This window comes from Chaetodon auriga, chromosome 2 (assembly GCF_051107435.1).
Source record: "Chaetodon auriga isolate fChaAug3 chromosome 2, fChaAug3.hap1, whole genome shotgun sequence".
Lineage (NCBI taxonomy): Eukaryota > Metazoa > Chordata > Actinopteri > Chaetodontiformes > Chaetodontidae > Chaetodon > Chaetodon auriga.
In genome coordinates, this window is record NC_135075.1 from 11,609,503 (window position 1) to 11,623,866 (window position 14,364).

Here is a 14,364-nt window from a genome sequence, read left to right on the forward strand (position 1 = left end):
TGGTTTGTGTGAGCATATGGTTTATAGGGAATATAATAAAATACTACATTTAATACAGTCCAGGTAAGCAAGTCTGGATCCATAACAATTAAAGAGCAAGCAGGGGGGTTTAACATAAAGCCTGATTTGTTCTCAACCACATCAGCCAGGTGTGAATTTGTGCATCTGCCTGAACTGCTATGCGCACACAGCTCTCAAATGTGTTTTAACCCTGTGTAAAATGCCAACTGCCCTTCCCCTCATCCGCATGAAAAATTAGAGCTTTAACTCTTGAGCTCTGAGATGGAGCCCATATGCGATTCCATCAAGCCCTGACGTGGATTCATTTGGATCAATTAGGGCCGCTCGTCTGTTAGGTGCGCACTTTAAGTGATCGTTTCCAGCCCGGACCCCTCCTTTTGAGCAAGATCAGAGGCTGGAGCCTAATTCAATCCCACCGCCGCTTTAATTGACCAATTTAGCATTGTGCTGAGAGAAGCTGTCCATTTAGAATGAGGGATGTGCAGCTAAGGAAATAAAAGGCCTCTTAATACCGCACGAGAGCAAATAGGAGATTTGTCAATGTTGCCAACAAATGGAGGGAAAGTGATTAGGCTATGCTAGGTTGGGTTAGCATACAGTATACTGACTCAAATCGCAGAACCGGGGGGGGGGTGGGGGTGGGGGGGGTTGGTTCAGTGTTTTGTCCCAAGTGAGTTGGTAAGAAACTGAAGAAAGAGTGTCAACGCTGAACAAAAGAGCAGATGACATTACTGATGCAAGACAAATGAACACGTGGCGAGTTAGCAGAGCTCATTGTGCAGCTTGCTGGTGTTTGTGAGCTCTGCAACAATCACTATTTTGAATGTCAAAGAGCCTTTCTTTTTGTTGGGGGCCCACCGAAGGATCAGTGCTCATCAAAATACAGTACAACACCAACTTAACACAGCAGGTAACCAGAACCAAGCAGCGATCAGTGCAATGTATAGTTACAGTACTAGTTCAGACGCAAATATCCGTCAACACATCTGTCACTAAACCCTGATAATAATCATTTTTATCTTGACTTTTATCTTTCATTCATGTCAAATCAACCTTGTTAGTGTATAAGTAACTTTGAAATAATGAGCAAAATGTCAGCAGGTGACCACTGCGACTTTTCACGATTACGTCCTTTGAAATAAAAGGTGCCGTTACATGTGAAACCCAAGGCCAGCAGTCGGCCCTGTCCGACAACCCCCTGCTGTTCGCTCTTTGCTTCCTCCACGTTACCAGCGCCCCCCTGTCACGAGCTGCCTAAGGATCTCAAAACCTCTCTTTTAGCCTGGGTGCAAACTCCTTTTAAGGAAACGGCCCACCCAGGGCCATTTGGGGACATTCAATAATTCTTCTTCTCTTGTCCAGGGGTGGGCTCCCTTTTTCAGACCCCCCAGCATCTCCTTGTTCCTCCTTCCTGTCACTCGCCATCGCCCTTAGGCACTTAGAGGCTGCAGACACGCTGCCCGTATGGCCACGCTCATAATGCTAATTTAATCCGCTCATATTCAGATGCTAATCAAGCTATGCTAGCTTTGGAGCAGTAGTGTTTTTTTCAGGGCCTGACACAAAAGGCTGTGATTTCCTCTCTCCTCGGTCAGTTTGGAGTGCTAAATACAATCTGCTCTCCTAGTGAGGTGCGTTTGACACTCCTGCACTTGGCAAAATGAGTTATTTATTGGCTACTATTCATTTCAAAGGAGAGGAGGTGAATAATTTAATGGTCCTCTAGAATAGTCTATCCTATGATTACTGGATCCCTTTCAAATTTGAGGGAGGTTGAGAAAACACAGAGGGACTAGTATTCGTGCACATGATTTTATTAATGCATGTCTCAGTGTTTAGCATAGAGCAAAATTGCAATCTGAATTTGCCTGTCAAAGTCTTCCAACTGCAATCGTTCTCTCAGGTTTTCCTGAGAGCTTTTTACATTCCTCTTTATCAAAAAAAAAAAAAAAAGTCTTTGTATGACATTCAATGCACTTTTTCTCCCAATTACTCTAAGTGCACCCTCAATCACACAACAAATGACCCAGTCACTGCCCGAGCCACATTAACCATAGCAAGAAAAGGTGCTTCATATGGCCTTATACAGACAGTTAAACCCCAATTCATTGCCAGCCTATCCTCCCTATCTTTAATAAATTGGAGGCTGTGGAATGAGAAAAAGCGTATGGAAATATTTAATTAAGGAGCAATCATGGCCGTGGGTGATTTTCTATTTCAATCTCGGCAACCCTTAAACTGAAACAGTGGGAATTCTAATTAGATTAATACCACTATGCAAATTTATGGCATTTTTGAAAAGGCAAGGGCCAGGACGTAATCAGTTGGGTAAATAAGCGGGAGGGGTGTGTGTTTTTTGGGATGGGGGTTGGATGTCAGCGTGTGAGTGTAAACTATTAGGAAACACGATGTAGCAATTCCAATGTCGGGCTCGTTCCTTGTCATCTAAAAGGTAGTTTTAATGTCAGCAGAAGACGGTGTGCACTCCCACGATGTAGGTTGTTGTTGCCTGCTTCACTGTGGAAAAGCCTGCAGGATTTTGAGTTTAAGCCCATTAGAGGGAAACTTAGCCTGGTAAAGAATGACCGAGCATTCTGGAAACAGTGCCTTGCATGTGGCTGTGTGGGCCTGAAGTCATTACGCCAATGACATTACCAGTCTGATCTCATCAGACACCACACACTGACGTCCAGGGTTGGGGGCGGGGGGGTGGGGTGGGAGGTACAGCGGGCATGTGGGCCGGACTACCAGCTCCAAATGGGATTCTTATCTCAGCATCTCTTGTCGCCATCAGAGTCACTGCCGAAGATGCAACGTGCCATATCTGTAACTTCATTAAACGTGTCCATTACATCACTCAGAGGCTGTATTAGATCAGGGAACGGATTTAATCAGAGTTCATTGGGGTAATATCTTCAAATGGGCGACTCTCTCGTCTGCGTCACTTCTGATACATTTCTTACACTTGGTTTGTGAGATCATTGCTATATTGGGATCTTTAAAGTCACATCACACTTTAATACATCCATTAGGAGACTTTGTTACACCTTCTCTTTAATTGGGTGTCTTCTATTTCTGCATGAAAGCCTTTTCACAGGACTTACAAACGTACCACAGTCAGTAAAAGGGGCCGAGTATCACAGCAAACCTCGCGGGGTCCTTATGGGAGCTGAATTAACTGAGTTGACATTGTAAACCACCACACCCTTAACCAGCTGAGCTAATCACTGATGTTGTGGCAGGGGATTTTCCGTACGGGGCAGGGAGACGAGGGTAGCTGGGTTAAAGGTCACAGTAACGGATTAGGTGTCCGAGACATTCAGGGCTTCGATGAGCTGTAGGTGACGGAGCGGAGAGAGGTGTGGCCGTGCATGTCTATGTGTATGTGTGTGTGTTTTGCAGTCAATCCTCGAAGGAGGCTCATCTGACATCAAGAGGGAAGCCAGGATGGAGCCCTGTGGTACCCCAGGGGCCGCCGAGCCATCTGCTGCCCCAAGGCTAATACCCCAGCAGACGTTTCAGCCTCCCCTGGATCAGTCGTGGATGGACAGGAGGGAGGCTATCATGTGGGGTGGGGTGGAGGAATCGGAGGATTCTTTTACCCCGGTGGGGTGTGTTGGGCTCGTGGTAGGACTGACCTAGGGGTGTGGCCCAATGGGTGGTGGAGATTTTGAGCAGAAGGTGGATTAGGAGAGGTGGTGAACTGCAATTGGACAGATAGCTGAGGGCATCTGGAGTGTGAAGGAGACGGAGTCATTGGAAAAGGCACAAGGCTTCTTCCCACATATTACAGTATTACTGTGTTTGCCTTCGTCTTTCTTGTGTAAATAAGTACCAGACTGAGTATCTGAGTGCTCGAAAAAGGCAGAAGTATTTGTTTTATCAAGTGTGGAAGAGGCATAAATGAGGTTAGAGTCTGTGATGTGGAGGCATTATGGCAGACCATCGCAGAATGAATTAATCATTGAAGTATCATTAGTGTGTGTCGTGGGTTATGATAATAAGACTAGAATTACCATCTCATATCCCAATCGTTTCTCATATACGGCACATTCGATTTTTCACTCCGATGGTAACACAAGCCTCCTGTGGAGGTTGGAGGCGGGAGGGATATTTGTGTGTGTGTGTGTGTGTGTGTGTGTGTGTGTGTGTGTGTGTCACATGAGCAGTAATATGATACAGGCCCTGGGGAGACTGGACAGAGAGACCATCTCTTTAAAGAACAAGAGAGAAAAGACTCAAACTGGATAAAAATAAGCATTGATTGTCCCCTGCATCCAGACGTATTCAGTCAGTTCCACTTACGACTGGTGGACGCTGCAGTTGTAGAAGACAAAGTCAACGCTGGCGAACTTCTTGCCCGTCTCCTTGGATTTCAGATAGAGCTTCACCACCCGTTTGTCACCTGCACCAACAGTTACAAAAGTTACTATATTTAGAAGAAAAGTATCATCTAATTAATTACCAAACAGCTTGAAAATCAGACCTCATAACTAAATCATGTGGAACAAATGAGACAAATCATATATTAAAACTATTTTCTCAGCGACACAATGTTGCACTTAAAATTTGAATTCCACTTGTGTGACCTCAACACATAACACGCACACACAAAGAAACACTGCAGCTTAGCAGCACACCGCTCATGTCACACCCACAGTGGGGTGGCATTAAAAATAGCAGCACCAATCAGTGTTTGGATGCCAGAGCTGATGAGAACTCATAATGGGGCATAATGGGCTCAGCTGAAGAACTACTGAGACGTCGCTTTGAGGAAACTTGGAATCTGACATGTTTTCAGCGCTTTGAATGCGGATACCAAACAAGTTTCTATTGTCTTTGTGGCTTGACAGGATTGGACATGAAACAGGTGCATAATCTCTGCAGAGGAAAAAAAAAGAGATGCAGATATTTCTAAATATAACGATAAACCACAGTGAAGTAACTGCTTTGAAAATGAGTTAGGAGCATAACCAGTGTCGGTTAGATAGAAAAAAATAAATAAAATGAAACTGACAACAGTGCATAATGCATGATAATGGGAATTCAAAAACAGTTCTATTTTCAGTAGATAAATGTAGACTCATGTTTGGGGCTTTGAAAGGGAATGGGCGAGCGTTATTGGCGGTGACAAGGTATTCTGAATATAGACGCGCTAAGCAAATCATCCGGTAAGATTAAAATTCTGCTCCGGTCGACGCACAGCTTTAGATTTCTTCAATTCTGACATACAAAAAGACCCCTTAGGAGGAAACACATCAGCCTATGAGCAAACAGTATACAGTGCTATAGATAGGCACAAGGGAAAGAAGGGGAGAGGATGTTAAAAGAGAGAAACACCACGAGGAGGGAAAGTGACATGGACGAATACAACCTAAAGCATGTGAAATGGGATAAAGGAACAACATAAAAACTATTTGTTAAACTTTAATTTAAAATCCTCACATACATCACCAAAACTCCCCATATCCCACTTCACCCTTGCTGTCCTGACCTTTGTTCCGTGTGATTGGGATGACGTCCCGGACAGAGGGTGACATGCAGAAGATGTGTCCTCCCTGGATCCGCCCCTCAGTCTCCACGTAGTCCTCGAAGGAGCAGTTGACCCCCGCTGACAGATCAGGCACATTACGAGCCTGGAGGACCAGCTAGAGAGAGAGAACGAGAGGGACAATCAGCGCGAGATCAATGGAGGGACACGGTGTACATGGATTGTTATAAGATATGACATGGGGGTTAATGGGTGCTGGTGAAGGGGGGGCGGCAGGGTGAAGTGTGGGTATGTGCATGTGTGACAGCAGCAGGAATAAAGGAGGGCGATCGCCTGGGTGTACGCATGTATGCGTCAGTCGGAGCAGCTACTAGAGCAAGGTCAATGTGTACGTGACAGAGAGTGAGGCTAACTGTAACAGTCGAGTCTATGTGGCTCCAGTGAGGAGCTGCCGACAGAATGACACACATACATGTTAAAATTGGCATCCTATAGGTGACTCCTAATTAAATCTATACATACATACTCCTCAGCTGCATCCTTGGTCTCAGATTCTGTGACTTTTTCATGACTTTTCATGACTAAAGGTCAATTTGGACAACCATTACCAACTGCACCAAGAAATGACACAAGGGCTGAAGGAAAAACAATGTCCACTCCCTACAGCTACACTGTGTGATCTGTCTGCCGTCATTACTCTTTTCCTGGAACAGCTTCCCCTGCTGTTGTGCCGGTGTGATAATGTAGACGTTTTAAACATGGAAAAAAGCAGAAGAGCTGCTCCTCTCTGCAGAAAATGTGCTCTGGATTTTAATTGCCATGAACCCACTTACAATTCATAGTCTAAAGTCCTAATGCAATGTGCAGTTGCCCAATTAGATCTGAAAAATAGCAGCATTGTTTCTCCAGTTTTGAGCACCACGGACAAAGTTTTGGTGGATAAATACTGTATTTTTGAAGCATTTTACTCTAAAACGTTTTGTCATGAGTCACTTATGCATGTGCCCCTGGAAAACCTAAACACAGATGTGTAAAGATCGAGATAATCATCACCATCCCTTTCTAGACTGCTGATGATGTTTTATTGCTTTGTGTCATTTCTACAACTGGCACCACAGACGAGAGAAGACATACCTGGACTTCAGACATGGTGACAGAGATATTTCTGGGCTGAACGGTGAGCTCCACACACTGCCTCTGGTCGGAGGCAAACCTCTGGAGCTCTCCTGCTCGTTCACAGCGGTCCTTGCGTGAACAACTGGGGAGCAGCAGCAAAAGAGGAGGAGAAAGAGAGGACAGAGGGAAGTGATGGGAATGATAAGAAGAGAGGTGAGGAGCAAAAGGAGGGAAAGAACAGATGAGTAAGACGAGAGGTGAGAGGAGGAGAGAGGAGACGGAGGATATGAGCAACTGTTAAGCTAATACGACAATCATATTAAGATGACAAACATGCACAGCCATCACCGTCACACAGAAATGGGAGCAATAATAGAAGACAAATAGGCTAATAGCTTCCCCTCACCATTACTGTAGGCCTTTATATCATTACCTTATTGGTCGTGACATTTGTGGAAGAACCGCTAAGCTATATGAACATCCAGTGCCCCTCATCTTTTCAGTTTACAGCCCTACCGGATTCAAACTTCTTGGAAGATATACAGGCAATCATTAAAGCTTTCGCTGAACCGTAAAAATGATACAATTCCTACCAGCAGCATATCAGCGGGGTCAGCAATTTCCCCCGCTTATTACGAGCCAACCGATCGTGCTAAAAATCAGCATACAGCCCCATATTGTAGTGGTTTTACTATTAGCTATTCATAATGCATTAGCTATCACTTCACCTTTGCGTTAACAACAACTGGTCCCAGTGGTGAGAGGAAAGTGCTGACGTGGCTCTCTGCGAGGCCTTAACAATAAGAGGGAGGCTGGAAAAAATGCTAACTGCCCCTCCTTGGCGGCAGCCCCCTCCCATTCCCTCGTTTAGTTAGCCTTCACTCGCGCTCAGCAAGAAAAAGCTGTCGTCAACCGCTCCCCCGAGAGTCACTAACACACACACACACACACACACACACACACACACACGCACACACACTCAGTACAGGCATAGACAGAGATGCACAAACGTATGTACACGTTTTCTCATTATGGACCTCTTTTCCTTCTACTGTTCCTCTGGCGTGTGACTGTGTGAATGAAGTGTGCTCATTTGTCTAGAAACACCTGCAAGTGTGTGTGTATGTGTGTGTGTGTGTGTGTGTGTGTATTCCCCATTCAATTCCACCGTTGATTGAAACTACCATGGCTCTTAATAAGATGTGGCTAAAAGCACCAGAGGGCTGAAACAAGACTTATAAATAATTTGCCTATTAATGCTTTCCCATTTTGTCTGGAAGGGCCTCAGCCAGGTTTGGCAACACTATCAGGTAGGAAATGAGCGAGCTGCATTCAAGACACAAGGTCACAAATGTGCCCAAATGGAAGGTTATCACTGGTTCAAGTCCATCATGATTGGGTTTAATTTCAAAGATGTCTGTGTGTCTCTTGGAGGAGATACACAGGTGGTGTGTGTGTGCGTGCGTATGTGTGTGCATGTGTGTGCATGTGTGTGTGTGCCTTGAGGAAAGACAGGTTGGTGATATGTTTTGTAAGTTTAATTAACGCACCGGAAGATGGTATTGTGCCAAGTGCTCGAGGTGTTCCAAAAGTGGTTTAACATCCTGTCACCTTTCAATAACATGTAACTGTTCTCACACTCTCCTGTGTGCAAGCATCCATGCACACGCACACACACACGCCCCACGGTGAAAGGGAGGAAATGGAGAGATTACTGCGACTGTTCTTCACCACACTTATGAGTGATTAGATGTATTTTCTAAACACAGCTAGAAAACCTCCTCTCTCACTGTTACATACCTTAAACACTGATTTCAAAGCAAACACGTGACCGAGTCCAGAAGGCAGACACTAAGACTAGGAGTGGCTAATGCTTAATCTGGTCCCAAAATGTTCCCACATATTAAAAAGGGCACATGTAGTATGTCATGTTTACAGCACACACACACACACACACACACACACACACACACACACACACACACACACAAGCTAAATACGACGTATGGGAGTGTCAGGGATGCAAGCTGTGCTGATATTTATGTGCTATTAACAGGTTTGGCCAGTTGACAGACTTACACTGGATAAATGTATCTCTACAGGCAAAGTTTTACAAGCTTTCAAGTTGTAAAAGTTAAACTTCTTCTATGAATAAGAATCACAGCCCTGATTCTGAAAATTTGGGACTCTGTGTAAAACATAAATAAAACAGAATGTGATCATCTGCTCATCCTTTTTGACATAAACTCAACTGAAAACAGCACAAAGACGATATATTTCATGTTTGACCTCCTCAGCTTCATTGATTTTAGTAAATGTCTGCTTAGTTTGATGGAGAGAGGTTCACCACTTTGTGAACACATGATTGTATAAAGGAGATTAATACATGAGCTCAGGAACACTTTGGAAAACTGTTGTCAGGAAACACCATTCTGTTTTTTTATTTACATTTTACACAGCATCCCAACTGGAATCAGGGTTGTACGTGACTAACTAATTGGTGTTGGAGCCATTTTACTTACTGGAAGTTATCAAAAGGTGTTAAAAATAGTTTCTGAGGTCAACACAAGCTGCATTCAAAGCAGCAACTGGCTACCTCTCATCCTACTTCTCCTCTGTGTTCAGGTGCTACAATTTGTTCTTTATATGTGTCAGCCCGTCTAGGTTTCACTGAACAACTTTTCAGTAGAGCATTTACATGATGTGAAAAAAACTTGTTTCATGTATAAGATCAACAAGACATTCCACAGGGTTGACAGTGAGAGTGAATTTCAGAAAATGGTCGTTCTGAATATCACGGTGCGTGTAAGATTCAGCGAGTTAAAAGTCTTCACAAGACTTATTTAATCACAGCCGACAAAATGCAAATATCAAAGTAAGTCTTCGACGTCGTACACACCAAAGACCACAAACGTATCCACCGTCTCCATCCCCTCAAAGACTGCCAAAGAGAAAATTCATCCCAGTAAGTGGAGATGATTTTTCAATAAATGTGTGTGATGCTGGACAATAACTCTAACATGGAATATATGAGGAGCGATAACTGCTTCTGTGTCAGTACAGTAGAAGTCATTCTCAGTAGATAATAAGTTGAAAGACAACAACCTGATTTCTATTTTAGGTGCACTTTGCCTTTAAAAACCAAGCTTTGGAATCTCCATGGTTCAAGGCTCCTGAGTTTAATGTGTAACTATTCAGGTGGGTGCTGCCACTCCAACACGATCAGCTGACACACACATAAACCACCTAAACAACACACCTCTCACAATTATCCATTACACAATGCAGCAGGGCAGCATGTGAGGGGCACCAGGGTGAACAGTGTTTATGTGCGCATGAGTGTGTGTGGCACTTACACATTGTGGAGGACACACCATCCACAGTGAGGGTCTCTGGAGCCCAAACACTCCGCACAAGTGGTGTACTGCTCGCAGCTCTCCACTGGAACTCTCACCACCTAGGGAGACAGAGAGAGAGAGAGAGAGAGACAGAGAGAGAGAGAGAGAGAGAGAGAGAGAGAGAGAGAGAGAGAGAGATGGAGAGAGAGAGAGAGAGATGGAGAGCGAGAGCAGGGAGGTGATGAAGAAATAATTAGTATCCTCATAATCAAACTCATAAGATGAGCGGCATATTCAGCTGGATGGAGATGAGCTTTTGACAGCTTATCAGAGTGATTCAATTCAGCAAACAGTGTAGTTTGTGTGTGTGTACGTTCCTGAGATCGAAAGAGAGCTCGTCTGTGAGGCCTGTGTGCGTTTCCGTGTGTGTGTGTGTGTGTGTGTTCTGGTGAGCGATTCTGGTCCAGCGGTGTGTGACAGCCTCCAGTGGAGCGTGTACAGGAGAAGCCTCGCAATGCATGCTGGGACACCTGACAGGTGGCCGTGTCAACAGTGCTGTGATTGACAGATGACCTCAAAAAACCAATATCACACAGAGGAGCAGAAGGACAGACCCCCAACATGTGTGTGTGACCGTGTGTTTGTGTGCACAAGCATGTAAGGCAGGGAGTGAATTTAAGTATCTGTACAGAGCCTGTGCAACAGCACCTTAGTGCACCTCTGTGACAAGACTTAGTGTGTGCGTGTGTTCGGTGTGTGTCTCAAGTCATTTGCCGCCGTACTGGATGTACGAGCCTGGTGACAGGCTACAGATGTTGCCTAAGAAAAGAGATCAAGTGTTCAAGTTAGCCCTCCACTCTTGTTAAAGGTGACGACAGATGGTTCACAACATGGCCCCAATGGGTCTGAAAGTGTGGGTGTATTTCAAGATATTCACGAGAGTTTGAGTGTGTTTAAGTGTGACAGACAGATTGCTTGCATGTGCGCAGAATGCTGAAGTCGGCGCGTGTGTTTGCGTGCCTGTGTGTGCACATGTGTTGGAAGTGTCAGCGGCACATTTAACTTTTCTTCACCAACGGGCCCCACGCTGATGAGTCGCTTGATCCCTGTTTCATGGTGTGTGTGTGTGTGTGTGTGTGTGTGTGTGTGTGTGTGCATGTATCAAATTGCCAGTTTTAAATCATGCAGCAGAGAGTGAGTGGGCATTTAACAATCCACACACACAGATTTAAGCATGAGAACCCATCCAAGTGATATGATGGGACTGAAGCAGTGTCTGGCCCAGTGGGGGTTGACTTTTTTTATGAAGAAGGGATGAGAGGGGGGAGGCAGAGAATTGTATGGAAGAATAAGAGACAAGAAAGACGTATGGCAGAAAGAGAGCAGAGGCCTGAGGTAAGAGATAAAGCTGGTTGGCTGCAGGATGGAAAGCAGGCGGACATACGAACGCAGCACTGAAATATTAAACTGGGGCCGGGATTCCTCCGTGAGCTTTAAGTACAACACAGATATGAGACAGAGATGACGTGATGGAACTCATTTATGCTCTGAAATGTCTTGTATCAGACTGGCCTTGGGGTTTTCTGACAGAACAATGCTGCTCAGGCAGAGGGCAGACAGAAAAAAATACTTGACACTGTGCACCACTAATCCCTCTTCTTTCTTTTCTGTTCCCTTCTTCCCCACTATACATTTAGTTATTTCCATTTCTCTCTACGCTCCTCCTGCTAGTTCCTCTGCCCCACAATCTTCTCCCTGAGCTTCATCCTTCGCCAAGCATCTCATTTATTCCAGACTGAAACATGCAAGTTACTCCTCCAATCTAAAGTCAATACAGACCTCAGTACAGTAGCTTTCTAGCTGGCGAGCTGCCCAGAGAGAGACGGACTGACGAAACGATGCAAACGAGCAACAGTGGGGTCCGGAGAGAGAAGAGAAGGAGGTGGTCATCTACTGGAAGTGCTGGTTGAATGGATGAATAGAGGAAAGGAGAGGTGTAATGGAAGATCCAGGCAGGGCGAATCAGCGCAGACATTGTGCTGGGTAGATGGGATATGGTGGCAGACGGCTGCTATGTGTCATTGTCAGATCGAGTGTGAGTCTAGTTTTCATCTGAAAGGAGAGCTGAAAGAAGGATGGAACAAGGGATTGGTGTGTCTTGACTAATAAAAGGATGACAGAGGGGGGAAAGGAGTGTGAATGAATGAGCAGAGAATAGACAGATGGATGAGGCAAAGGCAGCTATAGTTGAGGATATGTGATTGGAGACCCTGGGAGAAAGAAATCATCACAGGATGTCTTTCACACAGTTTATGATATAACTAAAAGGAACAAAATGTAAGGGAGCACAATGGCCTGTTTCTCATAACATCGCGGACGCCAACCAATTCCTCCTCTCTTCTCCATAAATCATTATGACTGTGATTAAGGACAATGGTCCACATAAATCACAGTAGCACTGTGGGTCCTTGGTGAGCAGGCATAACCTTATCACTGCCCCGTGTAATGACAGATATGGCCTATTGTTCACAATTGTTCCTGTACTAGTAGCCGTGAACACACTACGGGCTCTATTCAGTGGGACTGGCACAGAGCGGTTGATGTGGTGGGGGGGCTATGATGGTTGTTTTTCCCAGTGGGGATATAAAATGCTTTACTGGAGCCAGGAACGTACTTGTATAACTGCATGTAGATCCAAAAAATGTGTGCCTGCGTGTGCTGGGAATACTGCGTACCCACAGACACACATACACACACTCCCTCGCTGTCTCCCTCTTTCTGTCTCTCTCGATGGCTCTTTTAATGAAAGCCAATTCCCGACAGCGTGCCACATTACTCCTTTAAATGACCTTATAAACCAAGCCCGCCATCTCCTCTCTCTTGCCATCTCCTTATTTACAAGAGCATCCACTGCTGTAACTCAATTCTCCTTCCTCGCTCTCTCTCTTCCTCTCTTGTCAGGCCTCTACCCCGACCATATCGCAATGCCGTGACATCTCCTTTCTGCTATAAACTCTCCACCTTTCCTCTCCAATCTGTTTTTACAGAGCGCCATCACCTGCCTTTAAACGTCCCACTAACAGGCTTTGCGACGGTCACCCCCAAAACCCGAAGGACCTGTAAAGCTTTCAGCGCTGCTTTTCATTGGTTGTTAAATCTACAGACATAAAAGGATCGGCCTTGTTGCGGCTTCTTTTTTTAACATTCAAACACAAGGGGAGTCTACGGTGGACGAGTTGAGGAGGGGGCGCAGCTGAGATTTCTACCAGAAGAGAGCCTTCTCTCTGGGTTAGCCTGTCTGGGAGCCAAGAGGAAGAAATCACAGTTTATTTTCAGTTATTTTTAGATATCTGCATGAGACTCTGCATCATAAATTAGTAACGCTCGTGCCTGCTTGAACAGCTACCACTGTGGTTAGCACTTAACCTCATATGGCTGTAACCCCCAAACAGCAGAGGAAGCGCAGGCCTACAATTTAAGGAGAGAGCGACATATACACAGTCAGCTTTCCATCCTTACCTTTAAGAAAACGGCATGTATTTGGGGAAAAAAGTCACATGTTCAGTTTCCAGGGAAAAATTCTCAGAAATCTCATAAACTTGTGGCTCTTTCATTGCTCCCCTCCTTTTATCCAAACCTCACTCTGTAATCTTAACGAGCCGTGGTCAAGCGGAAATCTGGAGTAAAGGCTCCAATTGAAACTAAAAATTAAATACAAAATGCATTCTCCTTGCTTGGGGTGTTCTCCTTTCGCCAGCCGGCTGATAGAAGGAGCAGGCGGCGAGGATAAGGAAAGGTTATCACCCGTCATCATCCCCCCGTCGCCTCCTCTCTGTAAACTGACATTAACAGCACCTGCATTGTTTCAATAGCCCTCAATCATCTTCCATCTTCTCGTGGTTTGTTCTGTCCTGGCAGTCAGCAGCCATGTCCATGAAAAAGAAAGCATATCTCCCAGCATAGCCAGGAAACGCCGCAGGACTAGAAACAGACTGATACATTGGGGCTTGATTGTTAGGGTGCAACAGTAGCTCCAAAATGTGCTATGGCTGCCGTCACCTTCTGCTTTGGCATCAGTGTATCATGCCTGCAATGGATTATTGGAAATGGGAGCTCTTCCCGCTCCTTGTAGCTGCTCTGGCTATCCCTTAGGCATGGTGCAGAAACATGCCTCTCAACAGGGTGTCCATGTAAGTGAGCTAGTTCTCCCAGCACTGGAATATCTGCTCAGGGGGGCAAGTGTGGATGGGGGTGGGGGGGTTGTATCAAAGGCTAGGTTAGCATGTGTGCATTGACTGGATTGTAAGGGGCTTACGAGATCAATGGCTGGCGAGGAGCTTGATCTGTTGACTGACTGGAGATAAGCAGCAGAGCAAACAAGACTGGATGAGTTTGGCG

The 14,364-nt window shown here is 45.3% G+C and overlaps 1 protein-coding gene across 4 annotated transcripts in view; it reads right to left on the minus strand.

Moving 5' to 3' along the window:
* The window catches only part of plxna1b (plexin A1b), a 182,297-nt gene that overhangs the window by 73,678 nt on the left and 94,255 nt on the right, over window positions 1–14,364 (minus strand). For all 4 annotated transcript variants that reach the window (XM_076754236.1, XM_076754219.1, XM_076754227.1 and 1 more), the window contains exons 5-8: window positions 9,985–10,085; window positions 6,647–6,770; window positions 5,516–5,669; window positions 4,327–4,426 (exon numbers count right to left, since the gene is read on the minus strand). In XM_076754236.1, the coding sequence (XP_076610351.1) occupies window positions 4,327–4,426; window positions 5,516–5,669; window positions 6,647–6,770; window positions 9,985–10,085 (479 nt within the window). The remainder of the gene's footprint in view (window positions 1–4,326; window positions 4,427–5,515; window positions 5,670–6,646; window positions 6,771–9,984; window positions 10,086–14,364) is intronic.